Raw genomic sequence first — 12,500 nt, 5'->3', positions numbered from 1 at the left:
CAGAGAGAGACACAGCAAGAGAGACAGAGTAACAGAAAGAGAGGGAGACCCAGACATAGGCTCCTCCCCCACTGACCCCTGCCGCTCTGTGCTCCTCCCCAGTGCTGCTGTACGTGCGGAAGGAGGACGAGGAGGTGTTCGACGCCCTGATGCTCAAGTCCCCCACCCTCAGGGGCCTGATCGACGCGGTGAGGCCCCCCCCGCCGCACAAACACACTCCACAGCACAGCCCCACAGCACAGCCCCATAGCACACACCCCTCATATGTCAACTGTATGTGTGCTGTTGTGTCATGTTGTGCTAGCTTAAATGTTTTAAATGTTTTGCTTTGGTTTTCTATGCCCTACAGATATCAGAGAAATATGGCGTGCCCACGGAGAGGATAGCTAAAGTGTACAAAAAGAGTAAAAAAGGGTAAGTGAATGTGAATGATTGTTATGATGATGCTAGGTTTGAGGGTTTAGAATCGGGAAGAATGGAAGAATAAATGACGTCCTCTCAGGGGACTTTTAAAGTGACTATGATCTTCAGCAGAGGCTCAACCAATACCTCAAACAATTAAAAAAACCGAGTCATAGAACAGTTTTATTCAACGGCCTTCTTGTGACCTACCCATGATGCATATCATGACATACCAGTGCCCAACGGTCTCTGACCTTGCGCTCTTCGTTCAAACCAACCCCTTGTGTGCAGGATCCTGGTGAACATGGACGACAACATCATCGAGCACTACTCCAACGAGGACACCTTCATCCTGCACATCGAGAGCTTCGGCGACGCCTACAAGGTCACGCTCACCGAGATCTGACTGCTCATTGGCTGAACGGCAGGGGGGGGGGGGGGGGAGGGAGAGGGGGAGGGGCGAGGGGAGGGGAAGGGGGCGGGGCTGAATCTTCATTGGCTCTCTCTCAGGAGTTCTAAAGCCGGTGCCCTGCTGGTTGGCCGGCTTGACCGTCTGTCAGCGGGACTTTAAAAACACTTGATAGGCTTAGAGAGCGATTGACTTTTACTGAGGGCTTCGTCCCGATGAGACGTCACCGGCGTCGCAAAGACCGCAAAAACAGTCAGTGTGACGTCACAAGACAACGCACGACTGACGTGGGATCTGATTGGTCCGCGGTCATCATCGGATAGGAGACCGTGTGTGACCCAGGCGGCGAATAATGGCGATGGATTGAGTGAAGAGAGGGTGAATAGGAGGAAGAGGAGGATGAGGAGTTCGATGAAGAGGGGGTGGGGAGGGGAGGGGGGGGATTTCATCATGGCTGCTCCAGTGTCTCAGTCTTCATGAGCCAGTTACTGTAACTCCTACTGTGTACTTAAGGACAAGCTATACTTCTGCGTTGAAGAGCCGTCGTAGTCTTTCGCCCGCAAATAACCGACGCAATGGACGCAGAAGTATAGCTTGGGCTTCACTCTGTGACCTTGCGCCCTATAGTGGAGATAGGGTTTGGCCAGAGGGTGGACCCAAAGTGCCAACTGCTTTTTATTTTGCAAAACATGTTCCTTTGTATAAAATATATTTTTTTGTGAAACTTTTTTCTTCACTGTGTACATTTACTTTTTATTGTCCTGTTGGATCAATCACATGACCGCCGCATCATATCTCCGTCAAGGTCAACGTCCGGGTTCCCACGGTGATCCATCTAGACGCTTCACGTCCTCGGATCCTCGTTAAATATGTCTACTGTTGGCGTCTTTATTTATTAATGCTCCTAATGAATTATAATGTAATGCTCGTCGATGTATGAGGAAGGTCTGATGCATTTCACCCGACCCCATGTCCTTTTGCTTTTTTTATATTTAAAAGCCACTTCTTAAAATGTCATGTATTTAAAATGGCCAAACTTTTAGTTACATGTGAGCAAACTGACTTTCATTATAAAAGACATTTGTGTATTTGTATAAACAATATGTATCTATGTTGTCAATATCTTGTGAGGGAGGAACCACACTCCTTTGGTTTTGTTAGTCTCATTGTGTTGAACTGAATTTGATAAAATAATAAAATACGTGAACACCCAGTAATGTCATCTATACAACAAACGCCTTCCATTTTTTCTTTATTAAGAAAACAAAAAATGGACATTTCCTACGTTGAACACAAAATGCAAGTAACAATACAAAAATCTACAAAATGACGCGACAAAGGATCTTTGTTCTGCGGATAACACAACATTCATACAGTATACATTGATATAATACTGTGTGGTCATGGTTGGTGGTAGTTTTCATTTTCTTTTTTTGTGTGTCTATATTTGGCACTTGACCACAACTTGCTGCTAATGAAATACAGAGGGGCAGACTCGGAGGAACAGCGCTACGTTTTAGAGTTAACGATTCATTCTTAATTTACGGTGAACCATTGATCACCATCAACATGGAGGTGAAAACGTTGCAAATAATACAAGCAGCCAGTCCTTATTGTAAATGATCAAGACCACTTAAAAAAAGAGAAGAGAACCATTGTGTTAAGAACTCAGTGTTCATTCTTTAACCTCCAAATTTGAATTTAAAGCTTGCAAACAGAGCACATTTCTTATCAAATAAGAACCATGCTGCTTACATACAGTTTCAACCTTGTTAAATGCAAAAGGTCATTATTTCAGGGGCTGGATGTATTTTAGGATTCATAGGATTACTTGGGATTTCTTTTTCCTATCCTGAGAGGTAAGAATCAAACCAAACAAACTGTTTATAACATTGCATATTCATACCCTTATGCATAGCAAATGTGTGGTCTTCTCTTCATTTTTGTCTTCCCTTAGCAGTCTAGCATAAATATGAATGAATATATACTATACACATTCATTACTTGTTCAAATAAAACACAAGACAATGCATCAATAAGTTAAATGTCAAAACCTTCACTGTGGCAAATGACCACAATGTTAAAAACAGTAAAGGAAGATATACATTTATGCATATATTATCTTGTCTAACTTGTTCGCTCCATTTTGTCTCTGATCGAAATCGAAGCGAAAGATGTTCAGAGCGGTTAAATTTCTTCACTTTGATTGTTCAAATATTCCAGTTATATCATCTATTGTACGGACCTACAGCTTATAGTATTTTTCAACAAATACAAGTTTTTGCCTGTGAGATTCGGTTTTGATGTAACATTTTCTCAAACAACTACAAAATGAACAATATACTTTGAAACGGTTGTCAAAGCCTCTTGAACAAGGGGTCAGCAAACCATCAACATTGGAACCAGAAACCTCACATGGAGTTCTCCAGGGAGATGGAAGATTCCTCAGGAATACACAAAACCCAACATCAAGAGACTCAAGTCGGTAACACAACAAAAAAATAGACATATACTTCAGTTCATTTTACCCTTTAAGTCAGGAGCAAGGTTTTAAAACATAATTAAAAAATAAAATATATCTAAAATGATAAAGGACAGCGTCTATCAGAACTTATGAGAAAATAAAATACTTTTTCTTTTTTTTATTATCCGCTTCCAAGACTACAGGCTGGGCCTTTTGTTTTTTCTCTGTGTGTTTATGTGTGTGAATTTGTGTATATGTATGCGTGTACCTGTGTATGTATATGTGTCAGTGTGTGCTTGGATGTGATCCGCTCGCCAAATAAAGAATGGAGGAAAAAAAAGAAGCAATAATCAAATCTGCAGATCTGATGGGTCAACTGAAAAAATAATATTAATAAAAAAAGATGTGCACGCGAGGGAGGAGGTAAAGTCCAGGGTTTCTATTGGCCGGAACTGCTTGGGTCACCCTGAAGCAGTCTGACTATAGAGGGGTCGTTCCTCGCTCCCTCCACAAACTCCTCCAGGGACAATTTACCTGGGGACAGAGAGAGACACACAGAGACAGAGAGACAGAGAGACAGAGAGACAGAGAGACAGAGAGAGAGAGAGAGAGAGAGAGAGAGAGAGATTATTAAATCAGTAGACCCAGCTTTGACATTTTATCGAATAAGCTTGAACGACAAAGAACAAATCAAAGAATCATCCTGTCTCGGGTTGTGGCCTAAAGTGCGTCCTCCAGACGGTGAAGGTGCTTGCGTCCGCTAAACACGGCATTAAAATGACAAAGTTTGAACACTTGCCCTGCAGTAAACTGGCATTTGGGGATAAGTTACTTGATGAAAGAAACAGCACTATGGTGATGTCATTTAAGGCTTAGTTATGGTTGGAAGTCAACGCAAGGGAGTATACGGACCCATTACGTCCTTGCGGACCCTCCTTGCGAAAACTTGGAGGGACTGACGTTCGCCTTCCAAATTTTTTTAACTTTGCTTCGAGGAATTACAGCAAGGGCTGTGATTGGTCGACGTCTGACCATAACTAAGCCCTAAGCCCCTCCGTTGGTTTGACCATTTTAAAAGGCTCACATTTTTAGGTTTGTCCAAAGGGTGAAACCTACCGTCCCGGTTCGTGTCCATCTGCCTGAAGATCTTGTCCGTGCGTTTCTCCGGCGTGGACTCGTCCTCTGGCATCTTCATGACGGAGGACACCATCTTATAGATCGCCTGGAGACACAGGGGGCGGGGACAAGATGGTGGACTTGGATTCAGAGAGGGTCTGCTAGCCTAGCCCCCTCAAGAAGGACTGCTGAACATTTCGGCCGTGTCATGCATTTAGAAGTTTATAAAAATGTAGATTTAGGAATTACAAATAAAAACACTTCTGATTTCCACATCTACAATATCAGCCTTTATAGGCTTTTCTTTTTCTTCTTCTGACTCAATAAAAATGTAAAAAGAGCAAAAAAATATCTAAATTGTAGGGAAAACAAAAATTGGTAGAGATAAGTAAAGGAAGAAAGAGAGCGACTGATGTATGGAAAGGGAGAGTGTTACTTGGATGTAATGGATGTTAAGCCTGAAGATCCACTTAGGGAATGACCTGGCTGACCACTCTCTCTCTCTCTCTTTCCTGTTAAACCTTCCCTCCATCACACGCCCCTCTCCATAAGTAAAGCTTTAGGTTAAGCTCCTGTACGTTCACGGCCACACTGTGCAGTGCTTTGATTTTGTCGTCACAACAAGCTTGTCAGCGCTTCAGATTTTCCGTTAGTTATTTATGCATCAGTGAGTCTATCCCCACTTCTGGGTGTCCACTCCAAACATTGGTGAGACTTCACCAGAAGCTTCTCAGTAATGATGAACGGTATTAAATATATATTAAGCACCTAGAGTTTCTTTGATGGCACCCTCCGTTTTAATTACCCAGGGTTCACTTTGCTTGTTTACATTTAGAGGGAAGATTTTGTCACTCTCTGGAGCCCTGAGATGTTGTTCTCCACCCCCCTACCTCCACCATCCTCTCACCTCAACACATCCTTTCGCTCCATCACCATCTCCACCTCCCTCAAGTTTCCGTAAAAAAATGATAATGTATTTGGGAACATTTATTATGCAGGTTTTATTATTCAATGTACTTAATAACTTCCCGTGCTATATAGGGCTCGAAGTCTGCAAGTTCCTTACTTCGATAGCAGTCAGCGCTACAAGCAAACGTTTACCTGCACTGTGGGACGTGAACATAGGTTGCTTTTGATAACACAACAGTGTGCAGTTGTATCGTTTGGACACCAACTTCCTACCGAAGAGTGCTGGCCTAATTCAGTTATCAAACAGGGAAACAACTTCAAAAACAAACTTCTCCAAAACACACCCACTCATCCCTGAACTCTCCACCACCTGCAAAACTCACCGTGACGATCTCCAGCATCTCGGCCTTGCTGATGTACCCGTTGCCGTCCAGGTCGTACATGCTGAAGGCCCACTTCAGCTTCTGGTCCAGCTTGCCGCGCGACGTGACGCTCAGCGCGATGATGAACTCCCGGAAGTCGATGGTGCCGTCGTTGTTGGCGTCGAACGTGCGGAACACGTGCTCGGCGAACTTGGAGGCGTCGCCGTACGGGAAGAAGTTGCCGTAGATCTTCTTGAACTCCTCCATGGAGAGGGCGCCGCTGGGGCAGTCCCGGAGGAAGCCTTTGTACCACTCCTGGATCTCCGTCTCCTTGAAGTCCGTGTTCTCCACCAGGTCCTGCATGATCTCCGGGCGGAGCTTGCTGTTCTGTTTGCCCATGGCGCCTCCGGGGGTCGCTGCTGCTGCCGCGGAGGTCGGTGCGTCTGCTGCTGGTCTGAAGGGGGAGACGGAGAGAGAGACGCAGAGTGAGTGATCAGAGAGAGAGAGAGGGGGGGGGGGGGTTAAGGTTAAGTAAGAGGGTGGGGACAAAAGAGACAAAGATAGAGAGATGAGATTGAGAAAGAGGTAGGGGTGTGTGTGTGTGTGTGTGTGTGTGTGTGTGTGTGTGTGTGTGTGTGTGTGTGTGTGTGTGTGTGTGTGTGTGTGTGTGTGTGTGTGTGTGTGTGTGTGTGTGTGTGTGTGTGTGTCTTTATTTTGCAGATGCAAGCACACTTCCTGGGGAACCTCTGCTTTGATGCGCGTACACTCACATCTGCTGATAGTGGCTGACTTAGTTTATGTTTTAAATGTCAGATGTTAAACGACAACAATGAACGTATGCATAAACATACTGCAAAATGATACTATATCATCATCAAGCTATAGCATTGTTTAAAAGGGTGCAATATTATCAGGTAGTTATTATAATGATCAACTACACTACACATATTTACAGATGTCATATAATGTGAACATTTACAATGACCTAGAAACTGCTAACTAAAAACGAAATTCTCAAACCTATGCAACAAAGTAGGGCTGTTCGATTATGGAAAATCATAATCACGATTATTTTGGTCAATCACTATTATGTATTTATTAAGCTTTGTTATTTTTGTTTGTTCAGTCTCTCCCAAAAAACACTTTGTAACTGAGAACACAAAATGCTCAAATAGAAAATGTTCAAATCTAATATAATGTACAGACATGCATCCAGCTGCTCTGGATACATAAATTATACATATCTGCACTTTTTATAAAATAATGGTTCGAACCAAAGACTAATTAAAAAGTTGGTCACACACACACAAACACACAATTAATTAACTCTAGGTAAACAAACCCATTCAAAAACACTGAATGGGTTTCTCTCCGTCACCCTGGTGGTGGCTGCTGGGAGATTAGCAGCTGTTTACACGGCCAGCCGCTCGGAGACAATGCATCTACCCTGCGGCTGGCAGCAGCAGCTCTGCAGGTGCTGTCGTAGGGGAGAGCAGAGACCACAAGAGCCACACGGTAGGCCTGCCTCCGCTCGAGAAAGGGTTGGTTGGTTGGCTTACGCACGCACGCACGCACGCACGCACGCACGCACGCACGCACGCACGCACGCACGCACGCACGCACGCACGCACGCACGCACGCACGCACGCACCACTATTAGTAGCCAAGATAAGCAGGAAGTGGGCAACTTGAAAAAACGTTAATGGATAAATAGTAGGATATCTGTCGTGTGTAGGCTTTTATTTTGAAAAAAATAAATCAAATAGAATAAACAAGGTGTTATAAAGTGACATATTTTATGTAATGTCATGTTAACAGCCCCTATCACGGCATTATAATCCTTGATTTAATTTGATTAGACTTTTATAATCCTCAGGAGGAAACCAGTGCATGATTAATGACCAAGTCTGAGTTTACACAAAAGATCCATAACCCACACTATTTTTTGGTGTCACTTTTGATATTCAGCACATCATGCTGACTCTCTATGGGTTAAACCTCAAGGTTCACTAAATAAACCCCCTCCCTTAGGCCACTCTCTGAAGGGGGGAAACCAGCCGGCACAATGGAGTCCAAAATAAACACTCCCTTAATCTGGAATGGCTCACCTCAAAAGATGGCTACAGAGTGTTCCCATCCAATTAGCGTTTCTCTCCATCATAACCACGACAGTGTCATAAGGACGCACATGCACACACGCACCACAACTCAGATAGATAAAGCCTGAGTCACTCTGCTTATTCACCCATCCGGGCACCGAAGTCTTCCTGATTGAGCCAATTCATTAATTAATTAATTCATTCATTCATTCATTCACAGAATCCCTTCATAAAGTCACGCTTTTGTTTTGTCCGGGGTTGTTGTCGTGCTGCACACAAAAGGCCTGCCACGTATTTAATAACTTAATAGACCTTAATAGGAGTTTTCAGGCCAATTAAGGTGTACGTTGCTATGGCAACAGTAGGTATCAGTTTAGTCCAGTTCACTGTAAGCTTCCAATCAAGAATATCAAAATAAAGTTGTTAATGAATGGCCACAAAGAGTTATGGTAATTCAATTTTCCTTCAACCGCTTCGTTTTTTTATTTAAAAGCTACTTAAAATGATTTGAAACAATTCAAAACATTCTCAGTTTAGTGGTCATACACCAAGGCAACTGAAACATCTGCAAACAAAACTGGAGTAGCATTAGGCCAAGGAGTTGTTGAAGAGCTCATCACCATGACCCTTAAACCAATGAGTACCAGAAATACGTGCTTTATTGAAATGTCTTGGGGCAAGGGCTTCAGCGCAGATTCAGAGAGACACGGTCGAGAGAATCCAACGGAAAGTGTTAACGTCTGACGTCTCCAAGGTGATCTCAGAGAGAGGGAGAGATCTCAGAGAGAGGGAGAGCCAAGAACTGCAATAGCGCAATACGACCGGGAAGTAACCCTCCCACAAAGCACCGCGAGCCAGGATCTCGTGTGGGGCCAGAGGTCTCCCACGGTCCTGAACATCTCCTTGAACTGCTAGCCCTAAAGAGTGGCTATTTCTAGGAGCTGTAGGCTCGGGAGATCATGGACTACCATTAACCTTTAAGGCTCTTACCTGCGATGACGGCTGCTGTTATGTAACCACAGGACAGCCACGGCTGCAGGAGGTCATACCACGTGGGCCAGCGCCCAGATCTACTGAATTTCCCTGGTTACTAACACTCACAGGTTTTCTGAGTGAGTGAGTGCTTGAGTGCCACATATAGAGGCCTAGTTCTTTCAGGCCGAAAGCTGGTGTCCAAGACAAAGCGCAAGTTTGTGCCACATTAGGAGCCTCCAAACCCAGATTGGATGAGCCACAGTTTGGACCTTATTAGCTTCCTCTCGAACAAATGCTTGGCATGGCACGTGGAGCCCATTCTGCCTCAGGCTTCATTCATTGGATTCCTTTCAGACGCTTTTTTTCCCCCTACACAGCACAGCCTCTTAACATCTCTCAGCTATTTTCCCAATTGTTATTGAATTCATCCCCACTTTTTGTGTCCAATGATTTTTAAGTGTAATTTTTCTTAATGGTGTCTGTGGCACTTAGTCTAAAGCAATGGGGTAACTTTATATAAGGGGGTTAGGGTTAGGATCACTGACTTCCGTAGGTCCAGGGTTCAGACACAAATGTTTTATCTCTCATCTGTGCGAGTGGAAGAAATATGTTTGGCCCAGAAAAGTTTGTCTAGAAATTGTTTGGGTGACAGCGACCATTATGAAATCGTCTTCTGGAACACAGTCTGGGGGGATTTCAGAAAAGTTGTTGGTTGATTGATTTGAATATGTTCGATCAAAGACATTGGAGCTATGATTGGTCTTACTTTGGGCCACTGAAAAGTGCATCCCAATAATCATAAGAAATATGGTTTGGCTCTTCACTTCGTCATGCCACGTATTCAGAACAAAAACACATTCAGTCCCTGCACTATGACTTAAGTGCTCAGGACACAGCACAAATCAGAAAGCTTTTAAGGCAAATGGTTCAAATTCTGGGAATCGTTGCAACCTTGCAGAAAGAACAAATATTCCCCTTATTTTGCCGTTGCCAAGAAGAGGCCCTTGCATCTCCTCCCTCCCAGTCAACCGATGTTTATTCCGAGGGGCGCGCTCACAACTACAATTCAACGAAAATAGAGTACATCGGAGGCACGCTTAGGTAACGGGCAATTAGCCTCCCTTTATATCCTCCAGGTGAGACTTAGCCCCAGAGCCCCTTTAGCTAATCCAGGCGACAAGTAAGGGAACAAGTGAGGGTCAGGGAGCACTCAGGGCAGGTAGGAAGGGCCGGAGAGGAGCATTGAACGATACCAGGCCTGGACCGCGAACGGCCAGCTTCCCTTCATGAATAACGCATCTATAATGTAACAGAATACACCTGTGGTGAGGTGGGACCTGGTCATTCATGGATCCCCCCCCGCCCCCTGCGGAGAAACAGACTAAGCCTTGGCGAGAATGAATCGAGGACTTAATTCGATGGCTGGCATGGAAGAGTGGAACATTTCAAGGGATCGTGTTTGAAATCGAACAAACTGTACGAAGGAGGCTACGGATTATAGGCCAGAAAAAGTGGAGCCGCCTTCTTAACGTTGAAACTAAAATAAGACGTTGATTACGTGTCGCATATGGGATTCCTGTCATTCAGTTCTATCCATTGCAGTAGATAAAAATGGCTGCTTGGTTCCACATGTGTGTGTGTGTGTGTGTGTTACTGAACGGAGCGGGCCGTGCTAAAAACGCCCGGGCCCCTGGTTTACACAAGGGAAGCAGTTTCTCTGCCGAGCGAACTGCTCCTGCGGTGTGAAATTAATCCTTTTAATAAAACGTGACACCAGCCCAGCAGGACACGATAGTCCTGAAGACTTGTTTAGCAAGACGACAAACAGACACCTCGACTCCTCATAGAATCAACCTCTGTGGAAAAATGGATTACGCAATTCCACATCATCCATCAAAGTCAGTTCAAAGCCCACCAATGTCATATTCAACATACATTTAGGTTGGTAAAGGTAGCCCCCTTTTTCTGTGCAACTGTGTTAATGGATATATTGGAATCCATTGGTTAGGCAGAGAAAAATTCAGAATTTAAATGTGTGTGAAAATATGAATAATTTCCAAAACGACATATCATTTTGCAATCTTTTACTTCCTCGTACAAGAAACCTCAGTGGAGGAACTTTACATACTCAACACACATATACATTTTCTTCCAACAACACCTCCATCCTAAGTTCCAGAAGTTGCACTAATTAAAAACCAGCCCAGAATGCCCTGGTCAAATGTACTACACATACGATCGCATTACGTATTAATCCCTTGAATCATCGATTACTTGCGATGGCATGGAGTCCTTTTTCTCTGCCTGGTGGCTCGTGTTACAGAGCTCGGGGGAACCATGTTCTCCATCATTCTCTGACTGAAACCCCAGCCCTCGTGTCATTCAGTAAGGTTACATTTGAGCCTCCCTGTGCGCCAAAGCAACCTTTACCAACCCAGGCAAGCTGCCAAGGTTGCCCCTGGCCTACCAGCATCTCGTCCCCGTCCTCGTCCCCTTCACATGGGGCCGCATACGGTTCGGTCTGTGAGATACGTCAGTGAGACATGCATGAATGTACCAAAAATAGCACCGGAGAAAGTACTTAGAAATCAACACCCAGGCGAGTTTTCTGCCAAACACTATTTTTGCTCCTAATGCATTTAGTTTCCAAGTATTTGGAGCCAAAGTGGACTGCCTGTGTTGAAAGCCAGGTTAGCAAGCCAATGCTGAGGTGAGTATGAGAAGGTTCCCTATCTCTGCACTATGATCATGATTTCATGATCTGAATAGGTGGAAATGTGAGCAATGCTAACCTTGAACTTAAAAGGATCACCACATAGGCTACCATGTGTCGAGCAGAAGTTAAAAATTAACCAACGCTCCACTGAAAACTTTCTGAACTATCAACGCCTGAAACAACTACAGAAATTCCCCCAAAATTGCGTCCCCATTCAATAATGTTCCAACTCTTGCAACATGTGATTCATCGAGCAGCAAAACTCAATAGACGACATTTCAAGATGGCCGTTCTCTGGAACTTTTCACTTCTACCAAGAGTCCCTTTTTGGGCACATGCCATCAACCCTGTGACACATTCTCAAACCAATTTCCTTTAAAACAGCCACTCTGTAAATAACCCCATGTCCTGCGGTGTCCACCAGTATCCCCAGGAGGACCCAGGGGCCTACAAAAGAAGTGCCCGCCGTAGTTCCCACCAACATGACAGATAGAAACACATGCATGCTCTTACTTATGATAATCCTTCATATTTAAAATACTTAAAAACGCATAGGATTAAATCCCTCTTTCCCACGGCAGGCCTATACAGTGACATTAACCATGAGCTTAAAAAGCATATAATACATAACCACATGCCTAATCCTGGCTTTATATTCTCATCTACCATCATTTTGTGATGGTTGATCCCCCCCCCCCCCCCCCCCAGGGAGGCACAGTATTTGCAATGTAAATATTGCCTACGGACGGATGGATGGATGGATGATGGCTGGTGAAGTGGATGCACTTTATGATTATGTAAATGAGTGTGGATGTCACTGGGTAGTAGGACACAGGGTCAGTCTGCTGCAGAACCGGTCGGCCAATCGGAGATTGGGAGATCATAAAAACGACAACGCCATTAACAGAGGAATAAAGTGCTGAACACGTCCAGACGTGAACTGAACTATTGAGTGAGCATCACACGCAGCTTCCTGTAATAGAGCAGTCTTTCTGTTTTACACACACCTTTGATTTTTACCCTTTACATCATCCTTTCATTTAACTTT

The 12,500-nt window shown here is 44.3% G+C and overlaps 2 protein-coding genes across 2 annotated transcripts in view; one reads left to right on the top strand and one right to left on the bottom strand.

The window, feature by feature from the left end:
• Positions 1 to 830, top strand: part of grhl2b (grainyhead-like transcription factor 2b) — a 17,298-nt gene extending 16,468 nt beyond the window's left edge. Inside the window, exons 14-16 of the mRNA XM_030347951.1 lie at positions 103 to 188; positions 350 to 414; positions 694 to 830. Coding sequence (XP_030203811.1) covers positions 103 to 188; positions 350 to 414; positions 694 to 808 — 266 coding nt within the window. The 3' untranslated portion in view covers positions 809 to 830. The remainder of the gene's footprint in view (positions 1 to 102; positions 189 to 349; positions 415 to 693) is intronic.
• Positions 831 to 2,046: 1,216 nt separating this feature from the next.
• Positions 2,047 to 12,500, bottom strand: part of LOC115535853 (neurocalcin-delta B) — a 12,005-nt gene continuing 1,551 nt past the window's right edge. The window contains exons 2-4 of the mRNA XM_030347387.1: positions 5,684 to 6,116; positions 4,392 to 4,497; positions 2,047 to 3,809 (exon numbers count right to left, since the gene is read on the bottom strand). Coding sequence (XP_030203247.1) covers positions 3,715 to 3,809; positions 4,392 to 4,497; positions 5,684 to 6,061 — 579 coding nt within the window. The 5' untranslated portion in view covers positions 6,062 to 6,116 and the 3' untranslated portion in view covers positions 2,047 to 3,714. The remainder of the gene's footprint in view (positions 3,810 to 4,391; positions 4,498 to 5,683; positions 6,117 to 12,500) is intronic.

The sequence above is a fragment of the Gadus morhua genome, chromosome 22 (assembly GCF_902167405.1).
Source record: "Gadus morhua chromosome 22, gadMor3.0, whole genome shotgun sequence".
In the NCBI taxonomy this organism is placed as follows: Eukaryota; Metazoa; Chordata; class Actinopteri; order Gadiformes; family Gadidae; genus Gadus; species Gadus morhua.
The sequence above is the reverse complement of the archived record's forward strand: the minus strand, read 5'-3'. Positions and strand labels throughout refer to the sequence as shown.